This window comes from Aspergillus brunneoviolaceus (genome assembly GCF_003184695.1).
Source record: "Aspergillus brunneoviolaceus CBS 621.78 unplaced genomic scaffold BO95scaffold_17, whole genome shotgun sequence".
In the NCBI taxonomy this organism is placed as follows: domain Eukaryota; kingdom Fungi; phylum Ascomycota; class Eurotiomycetes; order Eurotiales; family Aspergillaceae; genus Aspergillus; species Aspergillus brunneoviolaceus.
Window position 1 is genome coordinate 197171 of NW_020290747.1, and position 26826 is coordinate 223996.

Genomic DNA, 26826 nt, shown 5'->3' on the forward strand with positions numbered 1-26826 from the left:
CTGATGTCAGCTTCACTGAAGGATTAATTAATGTGCTGCCTAAAGAATCAGGCTTCTACGGCCGGTCTCGCCGCTATTCATCGCAAGCTTCTACATTTTGGGAATAGTGGACGACGCTCAACACGAAGCCATGTCCCTTGGCGACCATAGCCTTTAAGCCCCGATTTCCCCTACTTACTCATACGTCTACCTATAACTAGATAGATCTCCACAAAGGAATGAATCTGAAAACTCTATTAACTATTGATTGTCTTATTTCTCATGACTCATAATCATCCGACAGCTTCTCAGTCAAAGGAGGGCGTCTCATAAGTACCTTCGGGGTCTATGCAAAACGATCAGCACGGGTTCCAATGATCAAAATTCTGGGAGTTTGAAAGTGAGGTTTGCTTACCCTGCCGATTCTTGAGGATGTACTTGCGCGTTTCAGCAATCTCGTGGCCGAGCTCCGCACACAGCTCCTGCTGGCGTACCTGGACTCTCTCGTTTCGTCTGGAGGCCCCGATGACAGCTGCCTGCGCCACGTGGTAACGTGAAACGTGGTTCAACAGCATCATGTCGAACGGAGTTGTGGTACTGCCTTCTTCCATATATCCTTCGATGGTGACCCGGTCCAGACCAGGCCGGCCGAAGAGCAGCCCCTTCAGCTCAGTCGGGTATCCGTGGTAGTTGATGTGAATGGGTCGGTCGGATCCAAACAGGCTGTCGAAGGCTTCCGTCGTCAGAGCATGCGGGTGCTGCCCGTGGTTCTCAAGGATCATCAGGTCCGTCACGTTCACAACCCGGACTCGGAGTTCGGGGCAACGCTTGCGGAGGATAGCCGCTGCAGCGATGACTTCAAACATCACCTCGACGCCGATGCCGACGAGCACAACATCAGGATCCAGACCCCCATCAGTGCTGCAGAACTTCCAGATCGACGCACCCGCTCTGCAGTGATTCTCTGCCTCCTCCGGGCTGAGGTACACCGGAGTGGGCTGCTTGGAGCCCACCATCAGGTTGATGTAATTCTTGGACTTGAGACAATGGTGAAGCGTGGATAGGAAAGTGTTGGCATCAGGCGGCAGGTACACGCGGGCGGCCGTGGGCTTCAGCTTGAGAACTGCACCAATGAAGGATGGGTTCTGGTGAGAAAATCCATTGTGCTCCTGCCGGGCCCAAGTGCTAGTCTCGATGTAATTGAGACTGCTCACAGGGCTGTGCCAGGACGTCTCTTGAGCCTACTAAGATCAGTACCAACAGGCAACAGACAGGGGAGGGCTTGAGTCAACTCACCATCTTGTTGAACTTGGCATACTGCACCATCATCGTGTGGATGATGCCCAGGAAACTCTCGTAGGACGGGAAGATACCGGTGCGGCCGGTCAAGGTGTAACCTTGCATGAAGCCCTGGCACAGATGTTCACTCAGCACCTCGATGACGCGACCCCCTTTGGCGTTTGAAAACTGATCCCATTGAAAGTTTCTTCCGGAGTGCGACAGAGCAGCGTCGAGCTTGTTACTTTCCAGCTCATCCGGAGAGAACAGTCGGACACTGTGTGGGTTCTTGGTGAACACTTGGTCGATCAATCTGCCAATCGCCTTCATAGCACTTTCTTGGGTGCCCTTCTCCACGCCTAGCTCCTTCCAGTCGGGGAGCTCCGGTGCCATGTACCCCTTGTAGGCCTCGGCTCGCTGGCCCAGCTTCTTTTCGTCATCTGCAGGAATCACGGACTTGATCTCATCGATGATATCACCACCTTCGGTGAACAGCTCGTTCGGACCATAAGCAGAAAGCCACTTCTCCAGAGCAGCAAGCTCCTCCTCGTCTTTCTTCGCGTTGGGGAGAGGCACCTGGTGCGAATGGAATGAACCTTCGATGAACGTTCCATGAAGCTCCTTGGGTCCAGACCAGCCCTTCGATATTACAAATTAGCTTTCCCCGATTATCAGAAGTTTGGCTGCATAAGAACCTACCTTTGGTGTGCGCAGCACAAGCATCGGCCAACGAGGCTTCATGATTGGCTTGCCCGAACGTGCAGCCTTCTGGATCTTGTGGATCTCATCAACCGCCCACGCCATGGAGTTGTGAAGGTCGGTGTCAATATCCTCCAGGTTCTCAACAATGCGGACTTGGTAGCCGTAGCCCGTGAAAAGAGTGGTGAGTTCCTTGTTGTCCATGCACCCGAAGATGGTGCGCTCGCTAATCTTGAATCCGTTGACGTGGAGGATGGGTAAGACGGCGCCCGACTCAGCGGGGTCAATGTACTTGATGGCATGCCACGAGCTTGAAACATCATCAGAATCAGCATCAGCATATGCCAACCAACGGACGACGACCACCGGATGGAATGGACTTACGTGGCAGTCGGACCGGTTTCCGCTTCTCCATCACCAACCACACAGGTGACAATAAGATCCGGGTTATCCATGACCGCACCGAACGAGACAGCCAGGGCATAACCCAGTTCACCACCCTCATGAATCGCACCGGGAGTTTCTGCATTGATATGGCTGTTGGAAGGGAAGAAAAGGAGGTCAGCAACATGTCTACCAGGAGCAAACCTCAACCGCAAGCAAGTCGTTCTCGTTACCTAGGAAGTCCAGCACTCGTGCTGAAGGTCGAGATGAGTTGACGGAGACCGTCCATGTTGCGCGAATATTCGGGGTAGAATTTGCCCAATGAGCCCTCCAGCCAGAGGGAGGCTAGCAGAGCCGGAGCGCCGTGGCCTGGTCCAACCACGTAGAGCATATTCAAATCCTGCTTCCGGACCAGGTAGTTCAGATGTGAGTACACCAGGATCAACCCGGGACATGTACCCCAGTGCCCTGCGGAAGAAGTATGAGCTGCTGTTGCTGTTGCTGCTGCTGTGGTTCTGGAACGGAACCGGCGGAACCGGTATGAGGGTAAACTCACCCAGGAGTCGAGGCTTGATGTCCTCATGCTTTAATCCACGTTTCAGCAGCACGTTATCCTGAAGGAAGATCATCGCTGTAAACACATTCGGCCATTAGTTTTATGTTTGTGTGACAATGGTGGTGATGGATTGGCTGGCTGGCTTACCAGCAGCGATGTACGCCGCCGCACGACGATACTTCTGCAAAGCATTGTAGTCTGATTCCTCTAGCTTAGTTGTCTGGAGTTGGACTTGCAATTGTTCGACGAGATCAGGGATGTGGGATGGTTCCGGCTTGGGATTCGGCCGATCGATGACTTCTCCCGGCATGATGGGCTGATACTGTATCCCGTGGGTGTATTTGGGGAGTAGGCTGGGCTTATCGCGATAAGGTAACGGAGAAAGTAGGAAGCGAGTAGTAGAAGTATACGCGAGGATTGGATAAATCCCACGTGGAGGACAGCAGGGTAAATGATTAGACAAAGACAGGCAAAGCACGAGAAAGATATCAGGCCACCAGGTTAAGGGAGAGGGGAGATGCAGCTTGAAATAAGCCCGGTGTTGACAAACTTGACATTGTATCCTGTCCGACTCGACCTGCTATTTTTTTTTTGGCTTCCCGCTACGTCACCTGGTGAAGGGTCTCTGACATCACCCAACCACTTTCAACCACTTTCGCTATCTTTCTCCCCACCAATCTTCCAGAGCTATGAACAACTTCCAAGAACTGCTCTGCCCACCTGCAAGATCACACATGCAACTGGACCCATACGGCAATGCAACTCCGAGATTTCGATTATTAGACAGTCACATATAACTATAGGGCCGGCCTAGCCAGGAAAATTGACGGACTCTTCGAACTGCTACATAGAGATCTATCTCCTTGCATCTTGTACATACATACCCCGCCTACCAAAATCCCCTCCCTTCCCCTCTCACTTCTCACTACCTACTCAACACTTATAATTTATTTAATTCCCCTCACCATGCCCCGCAAGTCCATCCTCTCCGTCAATGCCGGCTCCTCCTCGGTCAAACTCACCTTCTATACCTTCGAGCAGCACCCCAAGGTGATCGCGACCGCGCAGGTCTCCGGCATCACCGCCCCACCCGCCAAGCTCAAGTACACCTGCGGCGAGAAGAATCACACCGAGGAGATCAAGGAAAGCATCGGAACCCCGCAAGACGCCTTCAAGTTCCTCCTCGACCGCTGCGTCTCCGACCCGGAACTGTCGGAAGTCGGCAGCAAGGACGATCTGGCCTACATCTGCCACCGCGTCGTCCACGGGGGTGACTACGACTCCTCCGTGGTGATCACCGACGAGACCTATCACCATTTGGAGAAATTGGAGGATCTGGCTCCTTTGTATGTTTTTTAGACTCCACCCGCCCCCCCCCCCCCCCCCCGGCCTGATGTGCGATATTGGTGTTCCTACCGTCCAGACTTACACAATGGAATACAGACACAACTTCTCAGCCCTGGAAATCATCCGTCACTGCCGGACCGAGATTCCCGACGTGAAAAGCATCACGTTCTTCGACTCGGCATTCCACCAGACGATCCCCGAGCACGTGCGCACGTACCCCATCGATCCGGAAGTCGCTAAATCCAAGGGTCTCCGGAAGTATGGCTTCCATGGCATCAGCTACTCGTATATCCTGCGATCAGTGGCGGAATTCCTCAACAAGCCCGTGGAGCAAACCAGCGTGATCGCGATGCATGTCGGAAGCGGCGCTTCGATGTGTGCAATCAAGGATGGCAAATCGGTCGATACCACGTAAGGGAGATGCCTCGCTTGCAGTTTGATCGTCGGTTGAAGTTAGACACTAATCTTTGTGTACAGGATGGGCTTGACTCCTCTGGCGGGACTACCGGGAGCGACGCGAAGCGGAGATATCGATCCATCGTAAGGGAGAACCCTAGCAACTTTTTTGGGGCAAAGAACAAGGCTAAGGAGACAATGTGACCAGACTCGTATTCCACTACACCAGCGAAGCAGGCAAATTGAGCCCGGCCAGCACCAAAGAAATGCACATCAGCACGGTATGGATGTCCTTTGGGCACTGCTCAAAGTGTAGCGCAGCGCAGCTGACCCCCCTCGCCTAGGCCGAAGAAATCCTCAACAAGAAATCCGGGTGGAAGGCCCTGACGGGCACCACCGACTTCTCCCAGATCGCCGTCGAGAACCCCCCGAGCCCCAGCCACAAGCTCGCGTTCGATATCATCGTAGACCGTATCCTCGGCTACATCGGGAATTACTACCTGAAGCTGGGCGGCAAGGTCGACGCCCTCGTGTTTGCGGGAGGCATTGGCGAGAAGAGCGCTCTCCTGCGGAAGGCGGTGATCGAGCGATGCCAGTGTCTCGGTTTCGCTATCGACGAGGCGTCCAACGACAAGGGCCCGGGCGAGGGCCAGACGGTGGTGGATGTTTCAAAGGCTGGTGGATCCAGGGGACCGCGGGTGTTGATTTGCCAGACCGATGAACAGGTGAGTGAAACTGTCTCCCACTGCCTTGAACGATGGAGGGAACATGGGAGGCTGACGCTCGTGGGTTTGAATTCTTGCAGTACGAGATGGCACATGGATGTGTTGAGAAGTACGGCACGAACACCAACTCGTGATCTTCTTTGCCGTGATGGATCGATGAACATGAGGGAGGAACGAAATCGCCATGACCTATCACTTAATGATGATGATGCTTATAATTGTTTCAGCTCAATTGAGACATTGAAGTCCAATCCCTCCCTCCCCTGACTTACCGTAGCCATGAGCAGCACACCTGCCTGGACCCATGGAAACCCAAACCATCAACTCCATTACCTGGAATTATTCAAGACACCCAATTCCAGCAAGCAAGACAGGGTCTTCAAGCCGCAGAGCACCAGCCAGGATCCTTTCCAGGCATGGTATTTGGAAGCGAACGCGAGCTGTGTCTGAGACAGTAAGGAACGCGAAAGGAGACGGATACATCACGTCGCCAAAGACAGAGGCAACAAACACCCACGACATCCATGTAATGTTAGAAGATGCAGCGGAACAACCAAGTCAGACTATTTTCCACATGTCTCAACAGGTAACCTGGAATTTGTAGTGCTCCAGCACTGCCCGCTGGCTTCATAAAACGGGGGGTAAGTTAGGCTCAGGCTGTCTAGACCTCTCACCTCCCGGACCATACCCGATCTACACTAGCAGCCACGCAGGGATTGTAAGCAGGCCTAGGTAGAATACTAGTTAAAGCAATGTAACTTGCCAGACAAACCGAACTAGCTTTCCGTACCCTCCCATCCCCATGAGCACTAACTACTGTAACCCTGGCCTGGCCAATAAGTTAAGTTACTGTACAAGCAACCACTGAGACCCTGACTCAAGCAACGGCTTCCTAGGTACTCCGTAGGCAGTTAACAGTTCACGAAACCAAACGCCTGTCAAACTGCCCTACCCCCTGCTGGCGTTCCCCTTCCCCCTCCCCAAAAAAGCACACCAGAAAAGCAAATCCAGGATGTAAGCATCACACTGTACCTCGCAAATCAGTCAAGAGCTCAGCCCTTCTCCCAACACAACAAACTATGTATCTAGTAACCTTGCCCTAAGACAACCACCGCACCACACCACCTCTCAAACACCTGCACCTCCAGTATCTGCATCTGAAGTATCACCCGTAACCCGGACCAATTTTTAAGCAAAAGAGAAAAAGCAAAATCGGACCGGGACGAACACAGCCCGAACCATCGAACGGACCTCCCATCAACAGGGTAGGTGGGTAGCTAGTAGTAACTTAACTAGGTGACTTCCTAGGCAGGGAAGCTAGCAGCCGCGCGACGGAAACAACTGTGCTGCATCCTAGCTTCCCACAAACCGATCGAACCCGGACTTCCCCCCGAGACTCTTACTTACTAACTGGAGCCCTGAGTTTGGCTGCAGTGACAAGGAAGAATTGGAACGGGGAAGTTCCCATCCGGACGAATGACATTACGGCCTAAATCACGGGTACGGATAGATTCAGGCTGTAGCCAGCCCACAGGCACAGAAAAACAAGCAAAGAGAAGCAAAGACGCAAATCCCAGCTCCAGCTCCAGCTCCACCGCGGTAGGGGAAGGGGAAAGACATCTACGGTACGGAGTAGTGAAGGGAAGACAGCGCGGTAGATCCATCGGTACCGTACCGGGAATGCGATCATCACGATCTTGCCATCCCTCCCTGGCCACCTGTCAGGAATGTTGTAGCTTCTCTTATCGAGGAACTTACCGGTAACCAAGCAATGCGGGAATTGATTGTTTGATCCATTGCATGCGTGGTTTATTGATAGGTACGTAGACCGGTAGAGAGATATCGGTACAGAGAGATATGGATATGCCTCGTTGGGTTGGAAAATCAATCCACCCAGTCATGATAACACTCACAGCAGAGATGAGGTGGTGAAAATTCCTCATCGCAATTCGCTCCCTTGCGTCGGGGTCGGACTGAGTCGTGGGAAGGAAATGATATGGTTGATGGGACGGTAAGCAGGAAGACAGAGAGAGCTGCGCGATTTACTGAACGCCCCCTGTGGCGCTGGCGCTGGCGCTGATTCAATTGACAGATTGATCTACTGGAGGCCCTTGCTCCTGATATACTGATGTGTACATCGACCTTTGTGTGTGCGTGCGTGTGTGTGTGTGTATCAGTAAAGTTATGCATTCGATAGAAAAGTAACCCAAACCTAAATCTGCACGATTGCCATCATCTCCTCTCCCCTCTGCTATTGTACCAGTAAAACCCCCTGGACCACTGGTTAGTGAGAACCCTGCAGCGGAAGATCAAATTGGATCTCCGGAAAGAGTCTAGAACTTGTGCATTGCTTCTGGCAGATTAGAATATTTCCAGAGAGAGTGACAGAGGAAGGACTCGTTGTTTTTCTTTGTGGCTAATAGGTGGCAGGCTCCAAGAGCTATGGATAGACGCAAGTTCCCCGTTGGAAAGACATGGGTAATGGGTACTGGGTTGGTTAGTTAGTTCAGCCTAAGGGGTTACACCCTTTCAAAAGACCAGGAACTGAGTCAGTAATTAGACCCTGTGGCGAGTCAGCTTGTTGGATTGGATTGGCGCAGTATCATGGCTACAGTACAGTACCTATCGAGCTAGCTGGGGTTGAGTAGAGGTTTACATGTAATGTTATCACCCACTCGACTCATGCCCAGCCAGCATCCACCTGTTCTGGGTTGGTCCAGGCATCTTGCTTTTCCTTTCATCCATCATAAACCACACTAACATAACCATCTTCAATGAAAGGAAAGACAGACATCAAGCGTGGGCCCACGCTTCACTGTAAAAGATTCATCTCTTCCAGAATCTTCCTCTTCTTTGTTCTTCGCCCCCCTATTCCCTCTAGATCACAATTTCAAGCCGAGAATAGCGTAAACAGTGGCTGTCCCCCCCTCCCTTCTTCTCTCTTTTGGAGCTGCCCACGGTACGGGAAGGGGACAAGAGAAATTCCCCGTCATGAGACCCATCATTCCCGAAAAAGTGATTTACATCTGCTGTGTGGATGCTATATTCCAGAAAGAAAAAAGCCGGCCCGACACTGAGGGCAACACGTAGATCATCTCCCCGAACCGGGAAACGCAGTAGATCCTCCAGGAGCGGGCTAACGGGGGAGACCCGGGCGGCGGCGGGCTTTCTTTACTGTCTGTGTGTGCTGTGAGGCTGGGGAGGGGGAGGGGGAGGGGAAAGACCGGGGAATGGAGGGAAGGGGAGGGAGACAACGGCGATCAGAAGCAAGAAGCCGAGTGTGCTGGTTAGTTAGTGGACTGTAACTACAGTACCGACCAACTCAATAGATCAAATGATTTCCAGCACTAAAATAACCGGTAAGCTAGCTATGGTGAGTGGATTGCCAGTGCATCTACCGTACTCCGAAGTCTTCTCTATCCCGATCGATCTTTTGGCACATCATCAATATGTCTCCGAGAGAGAGAGTACCCCTAAGGTACCCCCCAAAAACGGGCATTGAAATCGGGGCTGGCTCGGGACGGGGAAAGGGAGGGAGGGAATGGGTCGAGGTTCCAGTGTGGCGGGTGGATGCGTTAGTCTGGACTGGGGAAGCAAGAAGGATACATTTCGGTAGGTAGTGTGGTGGATTGGGGAATGGGGAATGGGGAATGGGGAATGGGGGCGAATCGAAATGATGCTGTTGATGGATAATGATAATGATGATCAGAGGGCAAAAGAAGAAACCCAAGCAAAGCAAAAGCAAAGAAAGTGCCCGTAATTGAGGACCAGATCGAAGGGCAGGCAGGCAATGTAGACCGGTTCGTAATGAGCCGACCGATCAGTTCCCTCTTCTAGAACGCCATCCCGTGACTGCAGAGACGCTAATCCCTCCGGCTGTGATTCCGCGGATTTCTTGGAGGTAGGGTTATCGATTCATCATTACCGTCGGTCTTACGACCCCTGATCCACCCAGAAAGGGAGAAGGCGAACACATCCTTGCCCCGTCGGGTGTCGAACGAGCAGAGGACTTAGTGACTGATACCGTATCTAAGTAATCTAACTCAAACCCCATTGCAAATTTACTCCTCCAATCTCGCCCAAATGGGTTCATCCTTGAAACTAGGTCAAGTCTGCCGTAAGTCCAGAGCAGGAAAGAAGGGTGGCCTTTGTTTGATATGAGCGGGAAACATTTCCCAGGGATCTACCTGGCACTGTCGTCAATTGACAGGTGCTCTGGCACTGTGAAGGAGAACGTGTCTATCAGGTCCGCGTATCCATCATTTCCATCGAGCGAGACAGGCAGAGACAAAAGCAAAGGCGATAGATCCGGTAGATCAGATCAACAAAGAGGTACTTTTGCACGAGTCCTGTGCTATGCTGATGATAGCGGACGCCAAAACATGGTGTTCGCCATCCATGCGACATACCAAACTAGCATCCCACACCTAAGAGTCCGATTGTGATAATCCCAATCGCTGCTTTTGCAGTATGACCAAACCTTACTAGCATACCGATTCCATCATCCTCCCTGCATCGGTCGCGATCCCACCACCGCGCCCCCTGGCCTTCTGCAAGGTAGCTCCCTCCCAATGGCGAACAGACCTCTTCTACTACCAAACTACCAACTAACGTATGTACTACCTACCTATTTTATTTACCTTTGGGGTTTCACAGCAGATCGGTCGATCTTCCATGGCTTTATTTACCCCATCCGGTACACATGTCCTCTTTCTCTGCTTCGATGATCTGCTGCAGAACACAGATTCCCCGAGCGGGCGGCAGAGAACGCCGCAGCAGCTTGCATGCGGCCACAGTAACTTTTCCTTTTTTTTCCTCTTTCTTTCTTTTTCTTTTTCTTTTTCTTTTTTTTTTTTGGCTCAGTAGACACAGCAGGCAGATCAACCTTGTTTCAACGGATACCTGACAGTTTGCAGGTTGTGTGGCTAGTGCTCCATAGCTAGTGACCTGCCATCATTCCACTTCCCAATTCGCGACACTTCTTCGATGTATCGCACATCGCGTACTTTATGCATTGGGCCTAATTTTCAGTAATTGCATCGAGCAAGCTACGTACTCAGCAAAGCAAGTATATTATTGATGATGCTGGATGAGGCTGGACGCGTTTCAAGATTAGAAGACTATCGGGGAGGGGGATCCATACAGGCGATCGGAGAGTTGATAGGTAGATCCGCGCGGCTAGAGACACAACACTACAGAATACTCAATAGATTAGACTACCGGTACAGTACTTAGTAGGCACCAACTCAAGATAGCGCAACTCCAGAAGATCAATCAGTCACATGCCCACGTTCCAGAGTCGGAGCTAGATTCAATCCATCGGACTCGCGCCTTCAATTGCAATGTAAACAGTGACCAAGACCCTCCAAAGATCCTCAGTCATAGAGCGAACAAGCCGATACCCGCGCGCGGCCCAGGATACCCCAAACTCGCTACAAACGATCCAGCCCTCATCAACAACCCTTGAACCCCCCCCCCCCCCCCCCCCCCCCCCCCCCCCAGCAAGAGCCGAACTCAACGTCCGCACTCCGACGGAAAGCGGAAATTTCCAATCTACCTGAAGCCTCTTCCGGGGGGGGGGGGATTGCTCACTAGGACCTTAGGGCAGGGCTGCAAATGTCTTAATTCTCACAGCCAGTTACCGCAGTCAGTGCTGCCTAGTGCCTACTAGGTACCTACAGTAACCAAGTTGGACCCCCCCCCCCTAACCGGTCTAACTACGGAGTCCAGTTCTGTACTGCACAACGGTTCCTGCATCTAGCGGCCTTCCTTCCAGTTTCTAGTGTCATTCTAGTCCGTACGGGAATACCCGTATGCGGATTACGACCGTCTTTTTTGGTAGACACAAACCCAAACCCACCAGACAGACACCCATAACTAGAGCTCAAAAAGCCCACCACCATCCGAAAGCTGGAGCCCAACCGACTCCCGTCGGACTCGGTCTTGCCTTCCTTGGGAAACTCAGACCGTTGTGAGGAAGAACCTAGTAATTTTCTATTCCACGTTACTTGCTTGGGATTCGGTGTAGTGTATGCAATGACGTTTGTCGTTGAACACCACCACAACCAGCCCCCCCGAGCCCCTCTCTCCCCATACACTAGGTAAAGTACCTTACAAAACCGTACCTACTACCTAGGAGCTTAGGGCCAGGCACTGCGCCTAATGCAGTAGGAATTGGGACGAACTGAATCTGGGACGAATCTCGGGAGGGAACCATGGTTTTCCACTCGCCCGCGGCTTTGGGGCAAAGTTACCGTCCGGATGGGCCTTCTAGAAGGTTTCTGGAATTTCGGCTTTGGCCTTTGGGAAACCCATCTGTTGGGTGGGTGGGTAGGTGGGTTCTCGTCGGGGATGGCGTTGGGCATACTCATATGTCAGAGTTGAGAGTTGAAGGGGGTGGGTGTGGGTGTGGGTTGGGCTGTCAGTTGAATTGAATATTTACCGTAAGGTTTGATGCTCGCGCAGAAGAAATTGGACGGCAGTTGATCGGATCGCATGTCCTCTGGAGCTGTCTGCCGACTCTGCTGTTGCTAATGACGGCGGCATGGTTTGATGCTAGCCGAGATGCGATGTACCGAATCTATTGGGTGACATGCAAAATATACTGGCGTGTCTCTCCGATGTTTGAGACTGAAATTCAATTGCTATCGCAACCATAGGGCAAGAAAGTACCTTTGGTACAAAGCACGAGCGATCAGTCAACACAAGCCAACCAATACATATCATTGGTTGCTCTGTTCCAAAGAGAGAACTCGACTGTACTTTCTCAGTTCAATTCAAAGGCAAGGCTGTCTAGGCCCCGTCAAACATACTATGTAGGCGTTGATCAATAGTGGCTGGTCAATCACCCGAAACATAGAAAGATGATCTATCCATCTATCGAGGATGAGGCTAGTTCACGCGCGTTCGCGCCAACTCTCACAGGGATCATCCTTGCCACACGCTCGGGATGAAGCGTACGGTACTTTCTGCATTAACTGGCTACAGCGGGGTCCCTGGATCTTAGGGAGAGAGATAAGTTAGGCGCCATGCGACTCCGTACACGCACACAACACCAGGTCGAGTTAACTTCTCAAACGCCGGCGGCTCGGAAGCCGCTGGGATCTCCGGAACCAACAAGCAGACGCGGCGCCTGCTGGGTACGGGCAAGCGGACACACGATTCGGGAGAAAGAGAATTCTGATTCGCTTTGGCTCCCTCCGCGCCCCCATTGTGGCGAGTGTCAGGGAGGTTCCCCAAGAAGTAAGAATGATGTATGCAGTGGATGAGTAGCAGCAGCGGCGGCAGCAAGCGGCAGCGGCATCAGCAGCTTAGCGGCGGTGTGGGGTTCGAGTAATTTTAGGTCATACGGAGTGCAAGCGACTGGGTATCCTCGTATTTGCCAAGGACGGATGCGAAGACTTGGGAAGGCGGTCACAGATGCGATGGAAGGAATACATACATGGAATACGTACTGCAAATCTATCGTGCTGTAAGTATGAGGATGTATCATCCTTGTCTTCCTAAAGTGGTAAGTACCTACCCTAGTCACTAGTCGTAGTGGGTAAACAAACGACTTCCATGTGTCCGGGTATGTCACCCGCTGAGAAAGCCCGCACAGGGCTGCACCAAGGTCCCATCGGGTACACAATCTTGTGGGAATTCCCTCCGTGTCAATCAATTTCTACTGTCTGAGTTACTAGTCTCCCTCTAGACCTGCCTTGGAGTTCATGAGGAACGATGATGAGCTTGCCTGGCGGTTTGTGTAGAAAGACCCATCGGGGAGAGGGGGGGGGGGCTCGCGGGGAGTGGCGCTAGAAGGACTAGAAGCACGCGAGAAGAATGCAGGCTGGGTCTAGTCTGGGTCGAGAATAATACTAGCCTACGTAATGACGGAGACGGGTAGCGGTGGATTTGCCGGATCAATGATCGTTATTAGAGGGCCCCACTGCCCCCTTTCAGCCCGTCCGATTTCCCCGGTGACCACCAGCTCAGAAATATCCACCAAAAGAGAAAAAAAGATGGCCGAACCCGGAGGGCTAGAAGGGAAAGAGAGGTTCTGGAATCCAGGGTCGAGACCGACAATCGAGGTATCACTTGAAAAGAGATAAAACGGGAAGCGAGAGGGTTTGAAACGAAGTTAACGTGTACACGGAGTATGGTAGGGGAGAAAAATGATGTGGCTCAAAAGGCGCCGAGTTGACCTGTCCTAGTCTAGTCTGTTTAGTCTCAGACAAACGAACCACCCATCCCATCATCCCTCCTGTGGCTGACATGAATCAAATCAGGAGACTGGTGGGCCAGCCGAGGAAGGGGATCGAATCAATAAACACTAAACAGTGATTTTGCTCGCCATAGTAGTCTCCCGAAACTCTCTAGCCAGGCGACTAGGTGCCTACCTACTGTACCTAAGATACCTGACCAGCCAACGGGGAGCTCTCGGATTGGTTCTGAGACCTGATCCAGGCGAGAGCAGACCCTCTTCTTCCCCATAAGGTGGCCGACTTAGCAGTACAGTAGTAAAAGTGTCCGGAGGCTGCGGCCTGCTGTGGTTGCTTACCTCATGCATGCCCCTCGGCACCCCTTCTCCCTGCGTCGTCGCATCGAAGGACTACGGCAAACTGTAGGTGACCAAAGTGGAAAGTCAAGCTCGCTAAGATGATAGGCTGGCTTAATGTACCTTACCTAGTACCTGGCTACAAGGTATCAAGCAAGCAAGCAAGCGCATTATCCAATGATTGTTTGTGCCAGTTTGCTGCTCGATCAAGTCGGGATGATCGTGATTGTACAATGGGGCGCCTATGCAGGTACTACTCCGGGCCCTTCCCAGGGTGCGTCTAGCGCGTTGGGGGAAAGCAGCCGACCAGAACACCGCCTAACTAATCGGCTCTATTTTGTTAGCAACCAAACGATGGCAAATGATAGCCCCAGTCCGAAATTTTAGGCCTCATCGATGACGGAAAATAAATCAAGCCAAGGATCAAGAGAAAAGGAAATAAAAGTCAATGGGACGATCTTGACGAGACGTTCAATCAATCAACAAGCGAACATGCTGAAAGACACGGGAATAATCAACATGGATGATGGATCGATATGGCATTTGCCATGATCGTTACCATTCATCCAGTTTCCAGGGGCCCCTGATTCCCACTTCTTCCCACCCACCCCAAAACACCACGCGAGCGACCATGAAGACAAGCCCCCAGCGGATCCATCCGCGGGTTCCTGTGAGCGGCTGTCGTCTCCACTCACATGCACCAAACTTGCCCGAGAAGTCGGTTCCTTCTCCCCTAGCTTCTGTGGTGATGGTAGATAGGTTCAAAGGGTGCAATTCTGGGTGGAGTCGAATTTTTCTGGCTTTTCTTCGCTTTTACCAGAACAGGTGCGGTGGTCGCCGCAATGACGATGGTGGGTGTGGCTAGATCCCCGATACTATTCCTCTTTCTAAGGTACTGTACGGAGTACTTTGATGTCTCATGACGGCCCAAGATCCATTCAGTCCATCCATTCCCTTACGACCGAACTAACAGATGGCCAACGAGAACCATGACTGATTGATACCCGGTTGCGATTGACTCGGATTCTGGAACCTCGGATTATATGGATGATGATGATGAAGATGAAGATTGCTGTTACAGATCAGATGTGCCCTTTTGGTCTTTCTTTTCGTCCTAAGGGTGATGTATGGCCTTCCAATTTCCGAAATGAACCCCCGTGTTTGGAATCAGCCATCATCGGGATTTTCTGACTCATGTCCACGAAACATTGATCATGGATTAGGGATTGAATCATCGGGTGTACTCCGTAAGCATGAACTACTCAGGCACAACAAGAAGCAGCAGCAGAAAGGATGGCGACACAAGAGCCATTCGGAACGTTGGCAACTTGAAGGGGGGAGGACGCAGCGAAACCCCTAAGAAATGGAAAAGAAAGGGGGAAAGGAAAAGCAATAGGAGGGGAAGACTCATGGTTTCGCATCCACAGCTTCGGGACGGGAGAGCCGCTGACCTAGCTATGTACAGTAGGTATGTACGGTACTATGTACTGTACGCTCGACAGTAAACAGAGCTGCTTCTGACCTTAGTGCTGGGTCTGTATTATGTTTTGCGAATTGATTATTCTTACTAGTTTTTCCCTTTTCTCTTTCTTCTTAACTAAATCCATCCAACTAACTCATTATCGTTACTGTTATTCCTCCGATAATTCTGGCCTTTTCTGGCCCCGTCAGCTGGGGTATGGTACCTTTTTCTTACTACTCCGTACTTACTATTTTTGTTTGGTTTTATTTTATGTTTTTTTTCTCTTTTCGTTTCTTTTTCTTTTGGGTCCTGCTGCTGCTGCCACTTTATCTCATCTCTTGTCTGTTTTGTTTTGCTTTTTTATTTTTGAAATTCTTCAGTGGTTCTCAGTCCGTCTTTTTTTCTGATTTCTCTGATTTAATATTCTATTTTTTAAGCTTTTCTTTTTCAGTTTTCAGTTGACTGTCTGGTCAGATCCTCCCCAATCTTAAAAAGAATAACCCATTTTAGTAAATTAAAATAATCAAAAAAATTGCAATGGCAGTAGAATGAAGAAGAATAAAGCGAGGTACTTACCGGTATATATCAAAGTGATGGAGCCCCTTCAACTCTCTACTTGGTTAAATTCTTCAATTCATCCTTCTCCATTCCCTGCCTGGCCATTCAATTGATCTCGCCCTTCTTGAACTTCTTCCTATCTACAGCCAGGACCTCCTCCTCCTTCTCCTTCATCCGCCTCCCTACGTACTTTCGCCCATTCCCTCGCGCCTTCGGTTCTTATCCCGACCTGCCTCTCTCCGTGACGTTACCTACCAGGCCGCGTTCCATCCTCCCTTGCGATACGTCCAGTCTCGCATTTGTTTTCTTTTTCGTTACCGGATTAGACGGAGTTCACTTCCGTGGCACCTCCTTTCCAGGATTACCTCCTTGCGGGCTGCATTAGTCGCTCCGTTTCCTTGGTTGTCGGCTCTTGATCAGATCGCGCTTGATCTCCAATAATTCACCAGCACGTCCCTGCGTGGTTTACCGCGGGTTTGCTACGATCTCGACATATCTATCGGCGAAAAAAGCAACAAAGACCGCAGATTTTCTCGAAAGGAAAGCAAAGTACCACGGCCTAGCCACCGGGCTCGAAGAAACCCAGCAAAAACGACCTGTCGACTGGGACTGAGGGACTCCACATCCTTTCCTCATTCTTACAAGCCCATTTTCTTTGGTACCTTGAAGTCGCATTCCTGCCCTACAGATCTACCTCTCCTCGCTACATCACCCTGTCTCGAGCGTCAGACCTGTGATCCCTCTTAATAAGGATTGCTCTTCCGATCTCACCTGCAGCTGCATCATCCGTCCTCTGCATCATTACCGCCTGTTGCCGGGAATCTTGGGTACCTCGCTAGGCGATCTATCAACAAACGCACAGTCACCCTATTAATTGGATTGTCCTATTATTTTATTTTCAACTATTTTAATTTTCGCCTTCGACATTTTCTGAAATTAATCTGGCCTCCGGGAGAGCCAGACCTGTCCTTTATTTAAGCTTCCGTGAGTACTCCCTTCAACCCCAAGATCTACTTTCTCTCTTCCCATCCACTTCCACCCTCCTGCCTCTCTTGCCTCTACCATCTCACAAGACCAACCTTGACCTCTCTGACCATGGCTGTCTTCGCAGAATCGGCTATGATACCTAAGGATCTCTCAGCCTTCAACATGGGACGCGGAGCTTATGACACCACGGGGGTCAAGAAGCCCGGTGCACCGCCGCCACCCCCTTCGACTCGATGAATCCCTGGAGGACATCTGCCAACCACAATCTGCTATCCTATTGATCTCTCGAGCGAAAAAGTTACTTGTGGTTATCTTGCACCTGGTGCAGGGCCCCTGGAGTTTTAACGTGACTGCTATGAAGTCGAACCTGTAAGTATTGTGCACCCCGTCTGCGCATTGGCCTGGATCCAGAACTGACCACCCAGTTCAGTTTCTGTATCACTATCTACCTGATTTTCTTACGCTCTTCGTTGGCCACCTCTGTTTTCGGCATATTCGACTCGGTTCCTAATCATGTCCTTGTCCTTTCCACCATCACCTCGATCATGGACTGACACCGGCTACCTTTCTTCTTCTTGGATCGACTCTTCATTTGACGCATACACCCTTTTTAATTTTCCGACACGACCTCCGGTCCATGATCTGTTTCATTAAAAGCCATCTGTTTCTTTTACTCGGGTGTTTCATTTTGGCTACTCTAGAATCGGCGTTTCTTATAGACGGACTGGGTTATTGTGCTTTGACTTTTCCTTTTGTGCAGTGGGATACATGGATTGATACCAAGACAGACTAGAACCTCCGACCTCGCGGTCACTTACCTTTTATTGTTATTTCGTCTCATTTTACAGAATACATTTCCTCAGTGGATTTCGTCTCCTTTTGTTGCAGTGTGCGGGTTTTTTCATGATTTGCGCGGATGTATGTATGCTATGCCAGGCATAGCGAAGCATTTCCTCGACAATAGTGATCATTTCGTTGCCCTTGACCAGTTCTTTGCCTCCTCCACTCTCCAGTTTGGGAGTCTGGTCTTGCATGCCAGCTTGAAAGCTTCAGGAATAACCTCGCACTAGGCAGGCTGGACTGCAATCCATTAAGCGGCGATTGCCCCAGGGTTGGCTTGACGGGAGAGCACAGAGCATCTTCAACGTGATTTGCCGGCCCTAAGCATTATCTGGGTGGATCCCTGGTCGAGAATCAGGAAGTTCGAGCGCAGGCTTGCATGTGCTTCTTTTTTGGGCAGCCACCGAATCCTGCGCAAATCACGTTGTGCAACGTCGGCTTGATGACAGCACCGGGGTTGCTGCCACTGGGGAAATGTTTCTCTCCAACTTAACAGGCTGACAGGCGATTCTGACCGTTGGAGGAAGTGAGGGAGGAAGAAGGGGGTGGTGGGGGCGAGGGAGGGAGGACCCTCTTTTGGCACGTCATGCTCGGATTCCATGGCATGTTATCGGACACTGTTGGTTCCCTCGTGCTTTCGACGTAGAGTCGGCTTGCCTTAGAACCTAGCTGCTACTTTCTTAGTTGCTTTGAGGTTGCTGGGTTGGGCTAGATCGCTTGTCGCCCAATGAGAGGATTTTGATGTACTTTTGAGGTCTTTGATCACCAGAAAAGTTGATCTATCGCCTTTACCGCCAGGATGAGGCCTGAAAAGGAAGACACAATCTGCATTGACACCGTCGATGGGTATGGACAGGCGGCGGAATGGGACAGGTATCTAGGCAGGTGCTTGCAGGCCAGGCCGAAAGAGGGCGATGGTCGTGAAGTCCTGAAGTCTGAGTCCTGACTAATGGGTGTGTGTGCAGGACGTTTCTTTCTCTCGGGGAAGACGGAGCAAAGGAAAAAAAATAATTGACGAAGCCCTAGCTAGCTAGTCCGGAGTAGGTATGTACAGTACATACAGCAAGCACATTTTGTATATTGTACAGGATGTACTCAGCCCAGGGCCGCCAGATTATCGGTTGGTTAGGTAGGTACAATCAATTGACGACACCTTTAAGCCCCTCTTTTACCCCATTTCCCGTACGTGCGTGTCTGCTGTCACCCGAAAAGCCACTGACTCTTTTTTTTTTTTTTTTTTTCCTCGAATTTTGTTCAGTCTGAATTTCTTGGTCAGGTTTGGGTGAAATTTAAACTACACCGCATTTCCTCGCCAATGATGCAGACGACGTAGTTAGTCTACGCCTCAGGTACCACTGCCTGCCTGAACACTGGACAGTCTAGCCCTCTTTCGGAGAAGCGGGAACATCCCGTGACTGTCGGGGTAAGCTAAACCGAGTTGGGCATCGCGCCGTCAATTCATCTACTCGGACCTCCGCCTCACTGGGTATCGACATGGGCGGTTAGCATCTCTCGTCTGGTCTCTGTCTCTCTCTTGTCGTCGTCACTCTACCTTACCTCCTCTTACCTCCTCTCGCATCGCTGCCCTTCTTTACCGCCATTTCATCTTCTCTCTCCCGGTACGTTCTATCCGTCTATCCTATTTGTCGGCTTTTTTTTCTGTCACTTAGCACTTGGTCCTTCATGTCTTGTGTTCGCCCCCCCCCCCTCATCTAAACACCCCTGTTTGAAGTTGGCTCCCAGTTCACCTCGTGTTTTTCTGCTTACGTCGTCGGTTTAGGCTACCTCCTTCCGAACCTTTTCGCCATCTGTATTGCCGGCCTGAGCCGCCCCTCGCGAGCAGAAATCCGGCCCTCAACGATCGATAAACCACCGTGGCTGTTAGCCTATTCTGCACGACGACCTGATTTTGAAATTCCCCAAATTCTGAAACCCGTTGGGCTCTTCTCCAGCCATGTCTGAGTCAACCGGCGCCAATACCGCGAAACCGAGCAGCAGCGTCAAGCTGGTACTTTTGGGAGAAGCGGCGGTTGGAAAGGTATGAGCGACCTCGGCAGTTTCCGCCATCCTCCTGTTCTCCGTTCGTGAGACGAGAAAAAAGTGACTCCGGGACTGACAATGGATCGGTATGAATCGTTTTCGGGCTTGACAGTCGTCATTGGTGCTGCGATTTGTCAACAATGACTTTCAAGAGAACAAGGAGCCAACAATTGGAGGTAAGCATCCGACGTGTGGCGATGCCCCCCTCACCCCCGAACAGCCTCCCCGCGGTGTCACCGGAAGCTGATGTCATGGGATTCTTCTCGGTTTCAGCGGCCTTTCTGACCCAAAAATGCTCCCTTCCGACGCGGACGATCAAATTCGAGATCTGGGATACCGCTGGTCAGGAGCGGTTCGCCTCGCTTGCGCCCATGTACTACCGTAACGCCCAGGCGGCTTTGGTGGTTTACGATGTCACCAAGCCGTCCTCACTCACCAAGGCTAAGCACTGGGTGGCGGAGCTTCAACGACAGGCTAGCCCCGGCATTGTCATCGCCCTCGTCGGCAACAAGCTGGACTTGACAAATGACGCGAACGAGGCGGCTGGCGAGGCGCAGGCCGAGGGGGAACACGAGCCATCCCCCGCCGACGGGGACGAAGCCACCGAGGAAACCCAGGAGGAACCAGATGTCTCGAACGGAGACGCTCGAAAGGTGCCGACCCGGGAGGCTAGCGCCTACGCGGAGGACGAAGGCCTATTGTTCTTCGAAACCAGTGCCAAGACCGGTCACAACGTGGTCGATGTCTTCACTGCCATCGCCAATGCGATCCCGGAGAGCAGCTTAAAGAGCGGCCGCGGTGCCGGCGCCGGCACTGGACAGACCAGCCTGAGCGGTGGTCGCCCGGCCGAGGACTCGCGGGTCAACCTGGGAGAGCGCGGCGCGGCGACGGCCAAGGAAGGGTGTGCATGCTGATACCAGATTGCTTTTTTTATGGGCGTCCTGCGATTTGCCTTTGTTCGTCTCTTGCTTGACTATTTTGCTTTTCCGATACAATATCAGGTTGATTACAGATTAATGTGTTCATCCTATGGCGGTGGTAACAGCGACCGCTCTGGGAGGGCTGGTTCTACGGTGTGCGCCCGCGTTCCTTGCAGCGTCTGAAGAGTTTATTCGTGTTGATGGATGCGCTACCAACGGTTGTTTTTCTCAGCTTATTGTTTTGTACTGTTGCGTCAGAGAGTGACGAGGGCATGATGGGGGATGTTGTTGTACAGATGAGAGAATAAGGGCGGATTAGGGTTAGGGTGAAAGTGATCAATCGACCGGAAATACCAGCCGTGTATCCTAACGAACTGTGAATCGAGCTAAACCATAGCCAAGCCATAGTCCAAGGCGTATGGGATCTATATCTATCTATCTTTAGTCTGTGATGGATACTGCAGAGACACTAGATAAGCAATAGCGATAGGACAGCGATAGCGATAAGTTGGCGGGGAAGACAGGATGGGAAGGGCGAGACAGATCACGGGACCGGGCCACCCCTAACTAGACCGGATGTGGAATAAGGCGGCCGGCTAAGCGAGAGCGCCGAGCCTCCGATCCCACAGCCGACCCAAGCGCAAATTGGGTCGCTGCTTGCCCGGTATCTTCGATTTCAACCACCAACCTCACGACAAGGAAGGCAGCAACCACCTCTCCTCCTAGCAGCACAGCCAGCAACCCGTCGCTCGTCTGCAACAATGGCTGCCATCAACAAGATCGCCCTTAACTCGCCCTCGAGGCAGAACCCCTCCGAGCTGGAGACCGCGATCGCCGGTGCTCTTTTCGACCTCGAGAGCAACACACAGGACCTGAAGGCCACCCTTCGGCCCCTGCAGTTCGTCTCTGCCCGTGAGGTAAGGACTGTCTTTGTGTGATCTTACAAGCGCTTTGTGGTATCCGCCAGCAGATCAGCAATTGTTCCAGTCCGTCGTCGTCGCCATGTCCGGAAGAGGAGGAAATTTTTTTCTGTTTCGTCAACAATGGGGTGGAAAACCGAACTGTGTGTGCGTGTGTGCGGAATGCGGAGATACGGCATAAAGAACAAGGACTACGAAACACAACACCCAACACGCCGATTTTACTATGAATTGGATGTGTTCTGCGGATCTCTGTTCCTCCCACATTGGAAATTTCGAAATGGGGAGCACATCGACTTAACATGGGAAAGTCGGAACAAGACATCGCGGACGACCGGATCGACTAATCTGCTGCGCTGGATATCGCGAATGCTTGCTTTGCTCTTTTCTGCGATGTTGCTCTCTCTCTCTCTCTCTGCAATCTGGTATTGACGATTTCTTTCGTGAATTTTGCAGGTTGAGGTTGGTCACGGCAAGAAGGCCGTCATCATCTTCGTCCCTGTCCCTCTTCTCCAGGGCTTCCACAAGATCCAGCAGCGGTATGGGATATCCTTCCTTTGTCTTTGCCCACGCTTCATCTAGCGATTCGGATGTGCCCAGTGCGCGTTCGAGTATATGATGATGTCCTGTTCTCTCGTCAACACCCGGGATTGCGTGGTCACGAAACACCAGAACAACCCAACTAACAGCCGCCTCCAGCCTGACCCGTGAGCTCGAGAAGAAGTTCTCCGACCGCCACGTCCTCTTCGTTGCTCAGCGCCGCATCCTGCCCCGCCCCAAGCGCTCCGTCAACTCCCGCACCACCCAGAAGCAGAAGCGCCCTCGTTCCCGCACTCTGACCGCCGTCCACGACGCCGTCCTCAGCGACCTCGTCTACCCCGTCGAGATTGTCGGCAAGCGCATCCGCACCAAGGAGGATGGCTCCAAGACCCTCAAGGTCATCCTTGACGAGAAGGAGCGTGGTGGTGTTGACCACCGCCTCGACGCCTACGGCGAGGTCTACCGTCGGTTGACCGGCCGTGCTGTTGTCTTCGAGTTCCCCCAGGGTGGTGCCTCTGACTACTAGACCGCGAAATTCTTTTTTCCATAATGCATCTTCTTTTTTTCCAAACCCCTTTATGAAAAAAGAAACCAACATGTTGTTTTAAAGAATCTGGTCTGGGAAAATCAGGATTAACAGGGAATTCAAATATGATGGCTGTGTTGTTGTGAGGACAACTTTTAAAAGATCTTTCTAAAAAACGAAACATTACTTCAAACTCCAACTCTCCTAACCAGCCGGCGGTTCCATGCCAAATGCCAATTCCCAATTGCCCAAATGCCAACCAATCGGGAAGCTTTTTTATCTAGATTGGAGGAATCTTCAATCTTCACATAAAGATCGATCATCCTTCTACCTAGTACTTCCACTTCCACTTCCCCCCATACACTCACTCCTATTCCTCCAGTATACGTATCTGGGGGAGAACCACCAGACCCCCCTTTCTTTCAGCCTCCCCAGTAACCTCAATCCCAAATCCAACAATAATATAACTATCTAAACATCCCACTTCCACTTCTCCATATACCCACTCCTATGTACACTTTATAATAAACATATCTGGGGGAGAACCCCCAGACCCCCCTTTCTCTCAACCTCCCCAGCAACCTTAGCCCTGATTCCAACAACAACATAACTACCTGGACATCCCACTCCACTTCCCCTTCCCCATACCCTCACCCTTATACATATTTTATAATATAAATATCTGGAAGAGAACCTCCAGACCCCCCTTTCTTTCAACCTCCCCAGTAACCTCAGCCCTAACTATAATAATAGTATAAATATCTAAACATTCTACTTCCACCTTCATACCCTCACCCCTATGAGTATAATATAAATATCTGAAGAAGAACCCCCAGACCTCATTTTTTAACCCTCCCAGTAACATCAGCCCTAATCCTAATAATAATATAACTACCCGGATATTCTACTTTTCTATACACCCACTCCTATTCCTCCAGTATACTATAAATATCTAGGGAAGAACCCCAACCCCCACAGTAAAAACACCGAAATAGCAAAGACGGAACTTATATCCCCGAGTCCGGTCCGATTCGGTTCGGTGAACTCCCAACCCCAACCTGAGATCCGGCCCAAGCCCCCAACCAACATTGGTGTTTAGTTGGTGGTTGGGTCGAGCTGGAGGGTAAGTGCTGTAGACTGCATTTCTGGATTACTCCTTTGTGTGCTGTGTGTGTGCTGTGCGCAGCTCTGTATGTGCATGTGCGGTAAAGATGTTTCCCGTTGGCTGGCTGTGGCTGGTTTCTTCGGTCCGCTTGGGTTTTCTTTGGGTCCCCGCCGTTGTATACTGGGTCTGGGTGTGGACTGGGCGAGTACCGGTTATTTTGGATGGAGTGGTGTGGGTGGATGGTTATTGCGTTCATTTGTGATGATAAGACTTTTGGGGGGGTGGGGGAGGGGAGGGGGCATTGTTTTGTTTTGTGGGGGGTGGTGTGCTGTACTTTAGGAGGAATAGTTCGCGGCGGGATATATTTCCAGGCGATTAGTGGATGTATGGATGTTTGTACTGCACACTCCTACACAGGATGATAATTCTTACATACTGAGTAGAGTGGGACGTAAAGTAATGTGAAGTCTTGATTCATCTTCCCTACTACCGAATCCAAGTGATGCTCAATCAACGGTAGTATAGTATATCTACACCTACCCACACTCATCATCAAAATCAACTCAAAACACTCGGATCAATCCTCCCCACCCCGAGCACCATCCAATACGCCAACTCCCTCTTGACCATCTCGCCCGCGGCACTGACGCCGGGCCGATCGATCTGGTTCTCCGAATCCCACTCCATGCGCACGAACACCGGGATCTCGAGGACATCCTCGTCTGGTTGGAGCTGTTGCTGTTGCTGCTGCTGTTGCTGCTGCTGCATCTCCGCCGCCTGGCCAGTCCAATCTGGTGCCTGTCCGCCAAAACTGCTGGTGTCGCTGTCGCTGTCGCTGTCATTGCCCGTAGTTTTGCTATGTGTTGTGCGCGGGGCCTGATCCCTGGATTGCAGGGTCACACCGCTACTGCCGGACGGCAAAGTCCCCGGTACCACCTCTAGCACCACGGTCGTCCAGTTGCGGCCCTTGTCCCACACTTTGCCGGCCTCGGCGACCTTCTCGAACATCCCGAGGTGACCCCCGGGTGCGGCCGTGGTGGCTGTGGCGGGTGCGGCACCGGAGCGGGAGGAGCGTTGGTCGGCTGTTGCATTGCTGCCGGTACCACCACCTGCTGCAGCTGCACCAGCTGCAGTGGTATTGCCCTGCAGGGCCTCGTCCCACACGTCGCTGTTGGCGCCGATGTCGAACTGCGGACAGAGAATGGTGACCTTGGAGGCCACGCGGCCCGGGGTCACGGACGGGGTGGCCAAGGTGATGCGGACGGGGTCAAACATGTGATTCTTGAGGGTGAGCAGCAGCTGGGTGGGTCGCAGGGGCGGAAGGGCGTCGAGGTTCATGCCGGGAGCGCTGCCGCTGGTCACACCCGCGGCGGGTGGCGGGACCAACGGCCGGAGGGTCGGTAACGGGATGTAGCTGAGGGCGATCAGACGGATGCGGAACCGGGTGGACTGCGGCTTCTGCTCGGGCTTGACGAGGATATGCTTGCACGACTTGCAGCGTTTGGCGCGCTTGGTGCGCAGCAGCGTGGCCAGCGGCAGGAGCTCCTCCACGAACCGCGCGTCCGGCGACTGGAAGACGCGCTGCTCGAGCGAGGCCAGTCCGTCCCAGCCGCACTCGTCCGCCGCCATGCGCTGGATGAGGACGGCTTCCGCGTCGGCCGCCGGTGTCTTGAACCCCTCGCTCGCGGTCAGCGCCTCGCGCATGACCGGCGGTTTCGTCTTGGGCTTCTTGCTGGCGCCGCCGTAGAGGCTGCTGAGGCGGGACGAGGAGGTGTACAGCGACATGATGCGGTTCAGGGCCCCGGGGGAGGAGAAGCCCGCTCCGAAATCCACGCCGAGCGGATCGCTGGGCGAGGACGAGGTGGCCGAGATTTGGGTTTTGTAGAAGCTCTTGAGTGCGTGGAAGCGCGCGTCCGGGCTGAGGGGGCCGTTCGACTGGTCGGGCGAATCGTCGGGGCGTGCTTCGCCGGGCGCCGGGGGGAATTGCTCGTCGATGGAGGAGAAGGTGGACAGGGGCGACTTGAGGTCTGCGAATGTGCGCGACATCTGCCGCGAGCGGGAGGGGTTCGTGTCGGTCGCCGTCAGCTTGGCCAGCTGGGTGCGGATGTTGGTCGGTTTGTCGAACTTGATGCCGATGTCGAGCGTCGACCACATGCAGTAGCCGCACGACAACACCCAGGGGCCTTGTTGACTGGTGCCGCCGCGGACGACGTTCTCGAGGGTATTGACCGCCAGCGGTGCGGTGCAGGCCGGGCAATTGAAGCAATTGCGTGCACACCTTGCAGTCGTCAGTTTCCGGATCCGAAGAGGAGGTGGTCAGACATACCGATTCCCCTCACTCTTCACCATACTGCTCGGCGTCTCGAACAGGCAGTTCGGACAGTACCAGCACACGATCTCCTCGGTGATGCATCGCGGACATTTGATCTGGTGGCAGTCCTCGCAGTAGAGGAGGTGCTCTGGGGGATAGAGGGATAAGTTGGAGCGAGGGGCGCGCGGATCGAAGGTCTGTTCGTCCTCGCTGTCGTCGAAGCGCGGCGGCGGTTTGGGCTGGTCGGGGTGATGGCTGCTGGCCTTCTGCGGGGATTCTCGCGAGCGGCGTTTCTTGGACGGATCCGGGACGGGAGTGTTGGCGCAGGGACAGGAGATGTATGCGTAAGGGAAAGGACGCGACATGATGGGAGTCTAGGAAGTGGTCTATAATAATGCTTGCATGCTATGTCATGGTCAGTTGGGAAGATGCGACAAGCGACAATTAGGGGAGGCATACTCATACCTTGACGGGGAGATATTGCACGAACGAGTCAGAACGCTAGACTCAATCAGATGCTGCTATTCATAACCTGCTCATGATGTGGCTAAGATGCAGACAACACACAGGGACAAAGTAGGAAGGAAATAAAATGAGGGGGAACACGCCCGAGGCAGCGAAACGACCGAGAAAGAGGAAAGGAAAGGCAAGGCAAAATGCGGAGGAGGGCCGATCTTCCGCCCCGACGTCACGTTCCGCCTCCGCCGTGGACTTTTT

The 26826-nt window shown here is 52.3% G+C and overlaps 7 protein-coding genes across 7 annotated transcripts; 4 read left to right on the top strand and 3 right to left on the bottom strand.

Annotated features, from left to right (window-relative positions):
• Window positions 1-231: 231 nt before the first annotated feature.
• BO95DRAFT_440740 (putative phosphoketolase) lies at window positions 232-2705 on the bottom strand (the record flags this gene model as incomplete). Its single annotated transcript, XM_025586025.1, has 6 exons — window positions 2574-2705; window positions 2341-2493; window positions 1957-2266; window positions 1276-1896; window positions 395-1220; window positions 232-325 (listed from the first exon to the last, which is right to left on the bottom strand). Coding segments are annotated over exons 1-6 (2000 nt in total), but the record flags the coding sequence as incomplete, so codon positions are not given.
• On the top strand, window positions 2694-3122 carry BO95DRAFT_440741 (uncharacterized protein). The gene has a single exon (XM_025586026.1). The coding sequence runs from the start codon at window positions 2794-2796 to the stop codon at window positions 2956-2958; it is 165 nt and encodes a 54-aa protein (XP_025444571.1). The 5' UTR covers window positions 2694-2793; the 3' UTR covers window positions 2959-3122.
• A 740-nt stretch (window positions 3123-3862) lies between these two features.
• BO95DRAFT_357518 (putative acetate kinase) lies at window positions 3863-5498 on the top strand (the record flags this gene model as incomplete). The annotated part of the gene is made up of 6 exons (XM_025582357.1): window positions 3863-4242; window positions 4340-4654; window positions 4721-4783; window positions 4848-4920; window positions 4984-5364; window positions 5445-5498. 6 exons carry the CDS (start codon window positions 3863-3865, stop codon window positions 5496-5498), a joined length of 1266 nt encoding a protein of 421 aa, XP_025444572.1.
• A 13844-nt stretch (window positions 5499-19342) lies between these two features.
• BO95DRAFT_512631 (Rab family GTPase) lies at window positions 19343-20701 on the top strand (the record flags this gene model as incomplete). Its single annotated transcript, XM_025591532.1, has 3 exons — window positions 19343-19785; window positions 19900-19963; window positions 20061-20701. The coding sequence occupies exons 1-3, from the start codon at window positions 19702-19704 to the stop codon at window positions 20699-20701; spliced, it is 789 nt and encodes a 262-aa protein (XP_025444573.1). The 5' UTR covers window positions 19343-19701.
• BO95DRAFT_66725 (uncharacterized protein) lies at window positions 20659-21157 on the bottom strand. The gene has a single exon (XM_025592124.1). It carries the CDS (start codon window positions 21111-21113, stop codon window positions 20856-20858), a length of 258 nt encoding a protein of 85 aa, XP_025444574.1. The 5' UTR covers window positions 21114-21157; the 3' UTR covers window positions 20659-20855.
• A 311-nt stretch (window positions 21158-21468) lies between these two features.
• On the top strand, window positions 21469-23175 carry BO95DRAFT_409039 (40S ribosomal protein eS7; the record flags this gene model as incomplete). Its single annotated transcript, XM_025584127.1, has 3 exons — window positions 21469-21624; window positions 22084-22166; window positions 22327-23175. The coding sequence occupies 3 exons, from the start codon at window positions 21469-21471 to the stop codon at window positions 22691-22693; spliced, it is 606 nt and encodes a 201-aa protein (XP_025444575.1). The 3' UTR covers window positions 22694-23175.
• A 1181-nt stretch (window positions 23176-24356) lies between these two features.
• Window positions 24357-26720, bottom strand: BO95DRAFT_512633 (putative dynactin Arp1 p62 subunit RO2; the record flags this gene model as incomplete). The annotated part of the gene is made up of 3 exons (XM_025591533.1): window positions 26575-26720; window positions 26125-26514; window positions 24357-26076 (listed from the first exon to the last, which is right to left on the bottom strand). The coding sequence occupies exons 2-3, from the start codon at window positions 26472-26474 to the stop codon at window positions 24357-24359; spliced, it is 2070 nt and encodes a 689-aa protein (XP_025444576.1). The 5' UTR covers window positions 26475-26514; window positions 26575-26720.
• Window positions 26721-26826: the final 106 nt, after the last annotated feature.

Bases quoted from the DNA above. Each gene is read 5' to 3' on its own strand.
- BO95DRAFT_440741 (XM_025586026.1), top strand. From the start codon at position 2,794: ATGTACCCCAGTGCCCTGCGGAAGAAGTATGAGCTGCTGTTGCTGTTG.
- BO95DRAFT_66725 (XM_025592124.1), bottom strand. From the start codon at position 21,113: ATGGCTTGGCTATGGTTTAGCTCGATTCACAGTTCGTTAGGATACACG.